This window comes from Ursus americanus, chromosome 4 (assembly GCF_024610735.1).
Source record: "Ursus americanus isolate L20-20 chromosome 4, mUrsAme1.1.p, whole genome shotgun sequence".
Lineage (NCBI taxonomy): Eukaryota > Metazoa > Chordata > Mammalia > Carnivora > Ursidae > Ursus > Ursus americanus.
Window position 1 is genome coordinate 69,389,986 of NC_142130.1, and position 14,077 is coordinate 69,404,062.

Consider the following 14,077-nt stretch of genomic DNA (forward strand, 5'->3'; position numbering starts at 1 on the left):
CACTATTTTCATTACCTACAATAATAATAATCCAGATTGCTGTTTAAATACATTCATACATTTATGAAATGTACCACAGATTCACTGATACAATTTTCATGTGCTTTTGGAGAAAACCATCAAAGGCATTTTACATTTAGGGCTTAAATTTTTTTCAGGGTTTAAGTTTTTGCAGGTGATTTTTTTTTTTTTTTTTTTTTTGGAGGGGGCATAGAGAGAGAGAGAATCTGAACCAGGCTCCATGTCTGCATGGAGTCCAAAGCAGGGCTTGATCTCACAACCCTGAGATTATAACCTGAGCCGAAATCAAGGGTCAAACACTTAACCGACTGAGCCACCCAGTTGCCCCTAGGTTTTTGCAGTTGGTAAGTCCTTTAAAACCTGTTTTGAATCATCAGAAAATTTAAATTTATTTATTACCTTGATATTAAGTCATTGGAATTTGAATTTGTCCTCTGCAAGGCAATAGAAAATAGTGTACTTCTAACTTAAATTCTAAAATATCAAACCTTTTTCTGAAGTCATGAGTGAAATCAAGAAATTCTAGGTATCTGCTTTTTTAGGTCTTGAAAAGTCTGATATTGTCTGTTATGTAGGTGTTGTGCTACATACTAGGGATATGAAAAGTTCTTTATCATTGTAGAATTTATATTTCACGTGGAAGAGAGGCAAGAAACATGGGATCAAGTTTGTTGTTGTTGTTGTTTTTTAATTGACTTTATCTTATTCCTTAATCTTTGCACTGGCTGACATCACTTCCACCAGAACCTTTCCCACCACCTATTTTTGGAACCTCCTGCTATTAGGATTTAACAATTAATATTAAACAGAATAATAGAATAGAATCATAGACTATTACTATTTAGTTAATAGACTAGCCACTCATTAGGTTTGTGTGGATGCAATCTAGAAGTTACAAATTCTGAATTTCAACTCAAAGTTCAAATACTTACAAACATGGGGTTAGGAGCAGTTCAGAACACTGAGATCGTTAACATCATTCATACTTTTTGCACCACATTGTCTGTTCGGGACACTGTTGCCTTGAACAGAGAACTAAAGTACTTATAACCGAGAAAGATTGTCCTAAACAAATACCAGTCCTCTTTAATTTCTTTTTTCACGGATAACTATAGAAATATAAGGGGTCAGGATACCTTTGTTTTTATTTCTTATTTGTCCGTGCCTTAATCATTAGTTCTCAGGAAATTGTGGGAAATGTGCGTGGGTGACTCTGAAGCTTAACATAAACCATCGAGAAGAGTTCATTTAAGCCCTCGCTCCAACGTTTTTTCTTTATGAATTTAATGGCTTTTTCACATCCACAAAATACCCTACTTGCTTCCTTAGGCAGTGCTTAGACATGTTTTCATTCGTCTTAACATGAGCAGTGTTGGGGGAGAAGAGGGTTATTATTTTTATCTTATCATAGAGGAGGCACACATTTGCGAAATAACGGAGCTGGGTTCTGACATAGTCTTGTGATCAATAAAAGAGAGTGAAGCAACTGGCCATATGGCTATTGAGTCTCTGACCCTGGTCTGATGAGCCCTGACTTCTGATTAATCAATTAAGCTTGTCACTTGAAGTCTCCTCTTGCTGTCCTTTGACTCTGGGATTAAAATCCCACAGAATGGGAATGGGTGTTTATTTCAGTGTGTAGCTGCTTTAGGGATGTTCGTATTTGTGGAGAATCCCAATAAATAGGATGAAAGGATTTTATTGCTTTATACTTTTTCCAAATTATAAATGTTTCCATTAAGTACTACTCCTTACTTAATTTCCATAAAGTCATTCTGAATTTCTGAATCCAAGAATGCCTTGCATACTCAACCTTGATTTGACTTTTTCTGCCATGGCTATGTATCTTCTTCGGAATACAAGTGCATTTAAATTTCAAGAGTGACAAATTATGCACAGTCTCTGGAAAAGGCATTATCTTAGCAAGGCATTTGGTGGTGAGGGAAATTCTCACACTGGACCAAAACTGTAGAGAAGACCTAAGTGTAAGAACTGATGGAGAGAAAAAGGGATTTACTGTTTGAAAAGTATTTTCAGCTGGTGCACTTGTAACTCGAAAGAGCCAAGTGTTTGAAAATGAGCTTTTTCTTCCCTCAAATAGTATGAGCATTTGTCATCTTTATTTCTACAGTATAGTCATAATTCCTCCATAGATTTTTATTTCAGGCTGTCCTAACAGTGACTGTATGTAAATTCAGAATTATAGCCAGATGGTTGGTTGAGGTGATAAAAAGCAAACCTGGTTTTGTAGAAAAGTGAAAATTGCCTGTAAGACTTTGTTTTTACCTTTAAAACAGCAGGACATTGTTTCATGAGACCTGTGAAGGAACTAATACATTAACTTTAATAGCTATGAGCTAAATTAATTTTTCATATGCATGTAAAATACTACCACGTAACACCTATAATTTTCATAGAGGTAAAAATCAATCAACTTGCTTACTTTTAGGAGATAGCTAGCAAAGGCTATTTTCTTCCCAAAGCACCCTTTGTATTCCTTTTTATAGGATTTACTTTTGGGTTCTGATCTTAATGATGGGGGAACCAGACACCTGGGAAATCAGCTAAAAGCCTTCCCTGTCTATCTGCTCTCCATTTCACCAGCACCAAGCAGTTGTCTGCCCCTGGTTTGAAATACAGTAAATTAAAGAGGGCTTTCTTGGTGGATTGCTTTAGGCTACATAACTGTTCGCTCAAGAAAATGGGTGTCTGAGAGAAAATGCCAAACCCAAGTCTTCATATTGACTTTGAGTCACACGTAAGGAAAAGAGATGGGTTTTTAAGGAGACTGTGTTTCTTTTCTATTATTCCTTGTTAAAATGAGGATTCACGGGAAGGTCCTCTGGTGATATAAACTCGATAGACAGAAAGGTAATAATTTATACCTTCACAAAGAAAATCCTCCTCTCCCTATAACTTAACTGTGTCTCTCTGTAGGGTGGCTTCCCCTTGCCTGCAATTAGCAATACAGCGCTTCCTGACGGGGTCTATAATCAAATTATCAGAGGTGTGCCTCTGCGGCAGCAAACAGTCAACTACCAATTCATAAACTGCTATGAAGGAGAAATGAAAAGTTGAGTAGGGGAAATGGAAATAACAGAGCAATGCAGCTGCCATAGGCCTAGGCAGCAATTCTCCCAGGCCTGTGTTCTCAGCGGGCAGTTCCCCAAGCTGTGGCGAGCCACGTGCTCCCACTGGGATAATTGCTTTTTCTGCACGAGTCTCTTGTTGCTTCCCTCTGATGACCGAGTGTATTTAAACTCCTGGCTGAAACCGTGTTGGTTTTTAAATGGTATTGTAAAGTGTACCGGCAAACAAATGAAATTGGATCATGTTCTCTTCTATGCATGCAGCCTAAGCAAATATGGGACACCAATAGAGAGATCCCAATTGCCTAGTTTTCCTCTCTATTCTACTCCTAAGAGAACAGTTGAAAGACCTACAAGTTATGGTTTTCTCCTTGTAATGCTGCCCCTTTTAATGTCCGCAAGAAAAAGGCAAAATGGTCATTTGATTGCTTTTGATTTGTCATTTTCATAATTTTTTAATAATGAATATGTACTTTACCCAGTCATCTTTTTATTATGTAAGATGTTTTGTGCAAATCCCATGGGCATTATTTACACTTTAAGTAGACTGTAGAACAGGAAATGGGCTTTGCATAAGAATGGCTGATGAGTCAATGGATGAGTCCTACCCAGGCGAAAACTTTTTGCAGTGCGATGAAAATCTGAATTAATTTTCTAAATAATCTACAGTAAAAGGAATATTGTGAATACTACTCCATAATCTGTTTTTCTCAGTTTAACCCATCTCTGGGTTACAGCTGCTCTCATTGTGTCACGAGTCCGTATCGAACTGGTGATGAGTACAAGGCCGCTTTACCTAACAACCTTTCCTGAGCAGCATGAAACCAGGTCACATCTGAGCAAGGGACTTGAGTGGGAAATATTTAAAACAATGCATTTTTTTCTTCCTTCTCCTCTCTCTCTCTCTCTCTCTAAGGTCTCTGTGAACTGAAATGATAAAGGAATAGGGAGAGGTGAACACTTTTCAGAAAATGAATTGAGAGATAGTATCTTTATGAAAAGTAGAAAGTAAGTAGACTTGGTTAGCCAGGAAGAACCATGGTTTGGCTGATCCTGTTGTATTGTTTATATGTTTATTTAAAATAAAACATAAGTTTGAGACTTAAAATATGAAATTGTGTTGTCATGGGTACCTGAATTTTAAAAAGCATTACTTTTGTGTGACAAGAGTAGTACAAATAAGCAGAATAAATAAAAAATTTTCTTGAAATTTGCGTATATACTAAGAAAAGTGTTTATGGTGACTAGAGTATTAGATACAAATTGTTTTAGGTCAGTGATTTTTTGATAGTGGAAATTTATCAAACATTTATGTTTGTATCTGATTACTAACTACATTAAAATTTAGGTTCCAAAGAGTGAAACAAGAACACAATCATTAACATGTGTATTCAGAAATGTAAAGTACCTAAATATGATATTAAAGAAGAACTAGTAAAAACATGAAATGATCTAATTCTAAACATGACTTTTTTATCATCTATTCTTTTTGAACTACTTAAAGGTATAAGAAATATTGTCAAATAAGAAATCCAGCAATTTCTTTGATATTGTGTACCATCTGAATTACATGAATTGTCTTTTGCTGCTTGATTGTAATTTTTTTAAGATTGCTACGAGACATGTATTTTATCCAATCCTTGTCTGTCATTTGTACATTTAATTCTACTACCCCCAGTCTTTTCGCTTAATTTCGAATGCGGTAAAGCATGGTTGTTTTTGAAAGATGCTATTGTAGTGTATGTTGTAGAAAACATGGACGCGTGAATCTGAATTGTTTGCATTAAAGCAACAAAAAAAGTGTTACTGCTTTTGCAGCCAGGTGGGGAAGTTATTTTAATGACCCCCCCCCCCCCGGACTCTCTGCTCAAGCAAGATATCTTTTTGGTTTATTTTTGTTGTTGTTGTTGTTGAATAAATGCTAAATTTGAAAACAAAAACAAACAAACAAAAAAACTTAAAACCCGTTCGCATGACTCTTCTCTACATGTCTCTGTTGAAAGGGGTCCATAGGGACCATCCAAAACTGTCCTGCAGTTCCTTTCACCAAGGAGAATGTCTGGGGGCCAGGGCTGGCCATCTGGGGTACCTGCATCTCATTGTCACTAAGAAGTCTTAAACCCATGCAAAGTACTTCTCCTCGAGTTCACAACAGCTTGATATCCGTGCTGTAGGTCAAAGATCCAGGCAGAATTGACAACGTGGTTGGGAACAAATATTCTACCCAAAGAGAGCTAGTAGTAAATTGTTTAAGGATGATCTATAGTAGACTAGACTGTAATTCAAAGCCTCTTCTCTTATTTACTTTGCAAAAATAGTATAAGAACAGTGGTAAAGAGTCAAGTTTTTCAGAAAAAAATAATTTCTAAGCCCGGGTGCCTTAAAAATGTCACTCTTCACGTTAACCCTGCTTATCAAGGCTTTACTACCATAAATGAGTATTTCTGAGCCTTTAAAACTTTTTGAAAATTGTGAAAATTCAGTACTGCAGGATTTTTCACTTGTATGACGACACCTGTATATGTCTGATAGGTATTATTTAAACATATTTCTCCTTCAGCATTCTAAGTCATTTTTCTTTTAATCTATTGTTATGATGTAGTTTAAAAATAGTATTTCTAGTAAGCAACACAGATATTAAATGCAAAATCTATTAAAGGAAATGAGATAAATTATATGACAGTTTGGTGGTTAGCAATTCGAAATCGTCTTTGAAGCCCTTAATATAATTAGTGGTTTCATTTTTGGTCTGCTGAATTCGAGTCACATTAAGTTAATGTAATTAAAAGCAGAAAAGATTTTGTGTAGCCAAACTAGTTAATTAGCCCCAGTTGGGTTAGTATGTTAACCTAGAGGTGTATGGCTAACGTTGTGAGGGTGATGCCTGAAAAAAAAATTCCTGTGTAACAGATACTGCAAATCATCTGACTTGCTTTAGGGTAGAAAATGAAGACATACCAAGAAGTTCATTTTAAGTTCATCTTTATTTCTGATTGTAAGTACTGATTGCAGGGTACGCTATATACTTCACTGAATAACCAGACAAAAAGCTTACTTAATTTACCTTTTTAAAGGAAACATGTTTCTATGTGTACAAAGATAATCAGTTTTTCTTCTTGTATTCTGGAAATAAGAATTCTGATTGAAGTTCTAATTATGATTTTTTCATGCTTACTGGAAATATAAAATGATTCTCTTTTCAGTTAAAAGCTACACCTTATACCTGATTTTTCTATATTATCTTGGTATTTAGTAAATAGTCTAGTAAAGATGAAAACATTCTGCTAAGGGATTTTCAACAGCTTTAGAGAAATCTTTAAGTACTAGGAGAGAAGACGTTTCACCCTTAGGGAAAATGACCATGTATTATGTTTTAAACAGAAAAATGCTAGTTCGTAACAACCCTGTATATCAAATATATTGATGTATTCTATACCTTAATGTCTCTGAAACACTTTTTTAAAAAAATTCAGAGGCTGACACTTAAAACTTTAAAAGTCACTCGTATGTGGTACATAATAGTGCTGAGGACCATACAGGAAGGGAGGGAAAAGTAAATGGGAAGAAATCAGAGAGGGAGAAAAACCATGAGAGACCCTGGACTCTGGGAACCAAACAGAGGGTTACAGAAGGGAGGGGGGTGGGGGAATGGGGTAACCGGGTGCTTAAAAAAGAAAAATGTAAATAACGCTCACCAAAAAAATAAACAAATAAAATAAATAAATAAAAATAAAATAAAATTCTTTACCACTTTCTTCTTTTTTTCCTCTTCTGTCTCCTTCCCAAAAAAGAGCGAGTCCTCTGCGAGACCTTTGTTTTGTTTTGTTTTTTTCAAGTATGTAGATAGCTGAGGCCCCCCTTTAAGCACTGTCTAGAGCTTATGGAAATGTGGGTTTCTAATGTGGCTACCACCGTGGTCTGGTAAGGTATATGGTAATGAGGAGGTAGGACCTCTGCCTTAGATTTTTGACATAGGCTAGATGCCAGCATATTGTCTGAAAGCTTAACGCTGTTCTGCTTCTCCAGCACCCGGATTATGTTAATTGAAGAAGTGTTGCTGCAGTGCAGTGTTTAACATTGTGTCTGTTCATTATACAAACTCGTTTTTGATAGGTTTACAATTTGGCTGTCAGATCCAGTTGTAGGAAGAGACCTGCCAAGACATATTTCTTAGCTTGTTTTAAATATGGCTATTTTCACATTTATAGTGTTTTGTATGTGTTAGACATATTTTTCCTTTCTATGTAGAGAGGAAATGTCAATTTTTGATTTACAAAGGGGCACTGAGATTTAGAATGTATAAAGTCACCTTTTACAGTCAATATTAGTATATGATTCAACATAAAATGGTGATGATTAATAATAGGTCCTGCTTGAGAGTCGGTATGTTATATTTGATCAGGGTTATAGTACTGTGTTTTCCCTGTTCTTTTGTTTATTGAAGAAAACAGGCCCCCGTGTAGTGTACAATTGTGACCATAGAGAATAAAATGATGGCTTTTGCTTAGCTCTGTTTCCATTCAGCCATTGACATAATGTCAGAATCAACTTGAATTTATAGAAATTGAAGACTACCATTTCCACCCATTATTATTATTATTATTATTATTATTATTATTATTATTATTTATATTTCTCTATTTGCTGCACTTTGTTGTTTCTTCCTTCACCTTTGTCAATTTCGGTCTCTGACATGTCTAACGAGATAAGTTTTTCCAGGCTTGGTAAGGCTTGTTTAGTTTTCCATTTAAGTTGTCATGTCTGCTTGGAGACCATTAACCATTATTGCCAGTGAGTACAGAATGGAATGCAGTATTTTATAATGAAATTGTCTTATTAACAGGGTAGAAGGTGTGTGCGTGGAGCGGGGGGGTTATTTATACTAATCTCAGAAGTCGTAGCACTGATTTCCCGAATAGAATAAATACTTATTATTTTGTCTAATTTTAACTCCTCCTTCCTGTTGTCCTTTTAATCGAGCATTTATCCTTAGGCCAGAGCCAGGCCTTTAGAACAAAATTTCTCAACCTCAGCACTATTGACATTTTGGGTGTGATAATTCCTTAGTTGTGGAGGACTCCTCTGTGCATTGTAGGCTGTTCCAAAGCCTCCCTGGCCTCTAACCCCCAGGGGTTAGTAACACCCCTGCTCCCCCCTTAATGATGACAAACGCAAATATCTTAAGACATTGCCGTATATTTCCTGGGAGAGGGCAAGTGATTGCCCTCATAAAGAATCCCTGTTTTGGAGGAAATAAGAACATATTTGGCCTGAGAATTACTTGTTTCTAAGGCTTTGCTATGTTGATGCAAATAAACATTTTTTCTGACAAAAGCAATGGAAGATGTGTTACTAATTAATTTTAATAAAAAGCTTCTGGATGTAGCCTTACAAAGGAAGATTGGTTTTGATTAGGCAAATGTCTCTTTAATCATTAAATCCATAAACATAATATATAATTACGATAATATGCAGGCATTTTTCTAAGTACTTTATATTATTTATTTCATGTAACTAACTCTCCATATCCTTGGAGATGAGTGTTAAGAGAATCCCTATCTTAGAGATGAAAAACCGAGTACAGAGAAGTGAACGTCTTGCCTGACCTCACATGTAGATACTAAGAGGAGGTGATTCCGGGGCCCATGCTCACTTTGCTTTCCTATGTGAATGTATCTACTTTTGATCAATTTGAAAGATTATCTGGGATTTAGAAATATTCTCTTTTTTTCTTCCCCTAAGTTTTTGTATATATTTTCATTTTGAGTTTGGTTCCAACCAGATAATGTTGGTAAAGAGCACCTTGGGGGGGTGCAATTTAGTTGACTTCATGTAGCCATTGTTGATTAATCTCTCTGCTGTTATTCAAGAAAAATATGCATTTTTCAAAAAATGCCTTATAAAGTTAATATTTTTATTTTGGGCTTCAGTTATTTTAGTTTATTTTTTCATTGATACAGAGATTATATATAAATGAACAGGTATGATAAATGTATGCTGTAGTCATATTATGATTCTAATGAAGAGAGCCTCTTGAGATACCTGATTCATTTAAAAACGTTTCTTGTGGAAATACATGTCATAGTGGTCCATACAACTAGTATTTACTTACAAAGGACAGAGAAAATATTTCATAAAATGCCTGGTGGGTTATTTTTAATTTGAACAATAAACATGGTTTAGCAAAGCAGTCTGTAAAATGAAATCTTATAGAAGAAGAAAGGCTTCTCTATTTATATTTAGTAGCAAAACATAGCTATGTGTCACCAAAGCGTAAGTCCCCTGGCAGATGGGTTTAGAAAAGTTTTCCAGAATTGAGCCAAGTGTGAACACAGTAGACTCTTAGCATCATAAAGGTTAGGAGTCGCTGCACAGTCGAAAATCTGTGTGTAACTTTTGATTCCCCCCAAACTTAACTAATAGCCTGCTGTTGACTGGATGCCTTACCCGTAACAGAAACATAGTATTTTGTATGTTATATGTATTCTATACTGTAGTCTTATGATAAAGTAAGCTAGAGAAAAGAAAATGCTATTAAGAAAATAGTAAGGAAAATACATTACAGTACTATACTGTATTTATTGAAAAAATCTGCATGGAAGTGGACCTGCACATTCACACTCATGTTGTTCAAGGTCAAGGTATAGCTAGAGCTGTAGGAAGAGGGTGTGAGTACTTGATGGCTTCTTTGGATGGATTCTTCAGTATTGATGGCTTTCTTTGAATTTGTAGTTCACCTTAGTTATTGCTTCCTCCCATTCACCGCAACACTGGAATTTCCCCCTGTCTGAGAATCCCCTGGCAGCCCCCTCATAACTCATGTTAACGAAATTTCCCTTCTTCTCGATGTATAGGGATCCTTTCAAAATAGAACAGTGTTGGGCTGCAATATATAATGTTAATTGGTGCCCCACGTGCACATCAGCAAGTTGACTTAAAACTCTACCTTCCCAAGTATTTAAGATTTGTAAAAGTAAATTAGTACTATGTTCTATTGAAGCTGTAAAAATGTCTGTACTGTTGAAAATTATTTACACTTCATCATTCTTTGACTCTCATTTTCCTCCACGTTTGAATGTATTTTTAAAATTATTCATAAAGCCTTATATTTTATTGTGGATATGACTCACTGACTTAACCTTTAAAGCAAAAAGAATACTTAAGAGCGTTTGTTGACTTCCTCTTATTTTGCTGTAACTTTTACTAACTAACGTACAATCCCTTCAGAAATGAAGCAACCACCTAAATGTGCAAAAACATTTCAAGTTAGATCGCGAGGCCTAGGAGGAGGCTCAATGCCTTGACCAAAATTAAAGAACCAGTAATGGAACATCCTCTAGGACCACATCTCAGATCATTGAACTTTCCAATCAGGAATAGAATTTGTCACCTTCATTCTTGCTGGAATGATTTTTGTTTCCTCAAGATTTTAGAAATGTTTATGGAAAGTGTTTCAAAGTAAGTACATGATAAAAGGTAACAGCGGATCTTCATAGTATGGATCTTGATATGATTCTCAGATTTTCTGAACCTCAAGAAGTCAAGCTTATTAAACTCAAGTTCATTAAATTGCAATTATAACAGTGCTGTGGGCTGTGTGTTTCCTGTCATTTGTACATCTCATGTAGCGAAAGACATATCTTGGCTAAAATCTGTTCCCACTTCCTAAGTGACATTGTCAAGTCACTTTCCTTCCACAATTTTTTTTTTTTTTTTTTTTTTTACTATTGATTACCTATTGTGACAAGTCCTGGGGCTAAAAGACAAATAAGATATGCTTCCCTGCCTCAGAGTTCACAGTCAGGGTGGAAAGCTGGCACTGAAAGGCAAAATTAAATATACTGTGATGATGGGCATAGTTGGAGCTTTATGGGAGAGGAGATTACACTCTGCAGAGCTGCTTGTTCCTTAAGTGAAAAATGAAGTGAGTAGAACACTTGCCCTAACAGTCTCACAGCAGGGTTATGATAAAGACCAAAATTTAAATGATACAGTCACACAAAAGCCACTTTATGAAACATAAAATAGCACTGTGAACCAATAGCCTGAAGGTTGGGTGTACATTTGAATTAAGACTCCCACTTTGAGACTTTCTAATGGGATAATTGCTCACGAGAGAAAAGATGCCGATTTAGAAGAGGAAAAAATGAAATATCTTCAACATCTGTCAATAGGGGAATAGTTTGGTAAAATATGATAAATCTGTACAATGAATACTGTGTGTCATGGAATACTATTTAGTCATTGAAATGGTTGGGGAGGATCTGTCTAAAGGTCTTCAACATTTAAAATGTAAAAATACTCTCAACGTATTATTGAGTTGAAAATGCATACAGAAGAACATATACCAGATTATTCTACTTTAGTAAAAGTGTGTGTGTATAGATGTAGAGATAGAGGTCAATCTATAGCTATGTCTGTATATTGTGTGAGAGAGAGAGACTGCATACAAAATATTGACAATTGTTAACTTTTGGAAGATTTGTTTGTTTTTGCATCACATTTATTTCTTTGTGTTATTCAGTGTGAAATTTAGTTAAGTATATGTGTAAATAATATATCTATCTTGTAACTGCTATAAACCTTTATAGAAATGCTTCCTTGGATGACAGACTAGATTTTGTGTATAAAAGCAGTTTGTATTCAACAAAAATCATTCAAGTGGTGACTATGTGTAGGCTTATTCTAGGTGTGAGGGAGAGAGTCATGAGCAATACAGTGTAAAGTCCTTGTGTGGTTTTTGTAAAGGTACCTAGAGAATCATGATTATTATTTTAATAAAATGACTGAAAAAATACTAAGTTCTAAAAACCACAGAAATTAAACCTGCACTGTTAATATTTGGTTTGTCCTCACACATAAAGTCCTAACACATCTAGTTTGGGTGTCTAGATTGAAACTAAGGAATTTAGGCACTCCAAGACACTACGACCCCGCCTTTATAAATTAGTGGTTTCAATAAACTCCAAGTTTATGATGGAAAAAAAATCCATTTGAATAGTTCTTTCCTGCCTGCCTTTGCTTTGCTTTTTCTTCTCTCCGTGTCTCTCTCCCTCTCTCTCTCTCTTTCTCTCTCTTTCTCTCTCTCTCATGAGTACACTAGACAGAATAACTGTGAGGTTGAGGTCAAACCTACATGAAGAAACATTCTAGAAGTTATCCCTGACAAAACCTTTCCAAGGTCCAGAGCATTATAGATATTCCTGGGTAATTGAACCCAACTCTCCACCAAAAGCCTATTAAATTAAGTAAAGGTAGTTCAATTTCGCAACCTGATCTTAATTCATGGTTAACTTCAGTCTATTTATTGTACTGGAAGTCTTCTTACATTTGTAATTAATTCTTCTTCAAATAATTAAATGTTCAAGAGTGTGTCCAAATGACTTTCAAGATGATTTATTGGGATCTGTTCAGTCTCTGCCTCCTAAGTCCCTGGGAAACTACTTGGGCAGCAGCAACACCTATGTTTTTTTAGATCATGTCAGTTTCTGCACTGTTTGAGATCTTTAACGATATATTCCTTTAAAGCAACTCTGACCAATGAAGTAATTAGGGACGTTTTTGTTTCCACATCTTCTAGTATTAGAATATGCTTTCTTGAAATCACTTATAGCTAATCGGAATTTACATATTAATTATACTCATATGGTATTAAGAATTTCCTTTTTTTTCCCCTGCTTGCTAACCAAATTATTCACGCACTTGTTTGGTTTTCATATAACTAAATAATATGAAAGAACTTGGCCAGTTTAGAAATACAAATTTCTAGTTGTACAGAATGTAATAACTAGGGGCGCCTGGGTGGCACAGCGGTTAAGCGTCTGCCTTCGGCTCAGGGCGTGATCCCGGCGTTATGGGATCGAGCCCCACATCAGGCTCTTCCGCTATGAGCCTGCTTCTTCCTCTCCCACTCCCCCTGCTTGTGTTCCCTCTCTCTCTCTGGCTGTCTCTATCTCTGTCAAATAAATAAATAAAATCTTTAAAAAAAAAAAGAATGTAATAACTGTATAAGAAGGTGTAGGTAAGTAAAAGTGTTTGGCCCCTTTCATATGGTATATTTGGTATTAATTTTGTCTAAAGTTACTACCTATAAATACAGCAAATACTGCACATCAGCTTTTTGGCATAATTATGCTTTGTTCTTTGTTTGGAAAGTAGACTTCACTTATGAAGACTTCTGTCATGTCAACATGGCTAAAATAATTTTAATCGTATTCCTGTAAAACTTTTTTTTAAGATACGAGGCGGAAAGCTCATGATTACTTACACCCGCAAAAGTGATGCTGGCAAATACGTTTGTGTTGGTACCAACATGGTTGGGGAACGTGAGAGTGAAGTAGCCGAGCTAACTGTTTTGGGTAAGTGAAATTTTATCTAATCTGCTCACTGTAAAGTAGATCTCTTATCATTTTTCAGTTTCTTTATGGCAGGGGGAAAGAAGTCACATTTTTAGATGGTAAACGAATATTTTCGCAGGGTGGGAGAGGAGACAAGAAAGTAATCAAGTAACCGACACTAAAGTAGCCAAGAGATGGGAAGAAAACTAGGAGAAAACTCAAAAACTAGGGCGGGGCTTCTAGAAGAAAGGAGCTATGTGAAATAATTTTCTAAATAATATTTGAAATTATAAATGTCTTTATGAACATCTAAAATGGTTTTTAGTCTGTTCATTTTTATTTGTTCTTGAGATGGCTTTTTCTAATTTTAGAGAGACCATCGTTTGTGAAGAGACCTAGTAACTTGGCCGTAACTGTGGATGACAGTGCAGAATTTAAATGTGAGGCCCGAGGTGACCCTGTGCCTACGGTACGATGGAGAAAAGACGATGGAGAACTGCCCAAATCCAGGTACAGATCGGAATTTGGTGATATGATTCATCCACTCGGAATTTCTACTGTTCTCATTGGACCATCGCTTACATACGTGCCATTAGACTAGTCTACTCTAGACTTTTTGATCAGGGACCA

The 14,077-nt window shown here is 35.8% G+C and overlaps 1 protein-coding gene across 1 annotated transcript in view; it reads left to right on the plus strand.

Moving 5' to 3' along the window:
* ROBO1 (roundabout guidance receptor 1) overlaps positions 1-14,077 on the plus strand; it is a 764,830-nt gene that overhangs the window by 640,482 nt on the left and 110,271 nt on the right. The window contains exons 5-6 of the mRNA XM_087861719.1: positions 13,348-13,468; positions 13,819-13,957. Coding sequence (XP_087717845.1) covers positions 13,348-13,468; positions 13,819-13,957 — 260 coding nt within the window. The remainder of the gene's footprint in view (positions 1-13,347; positions 13,469-13,818; positions 13,958-14,077) is intronic.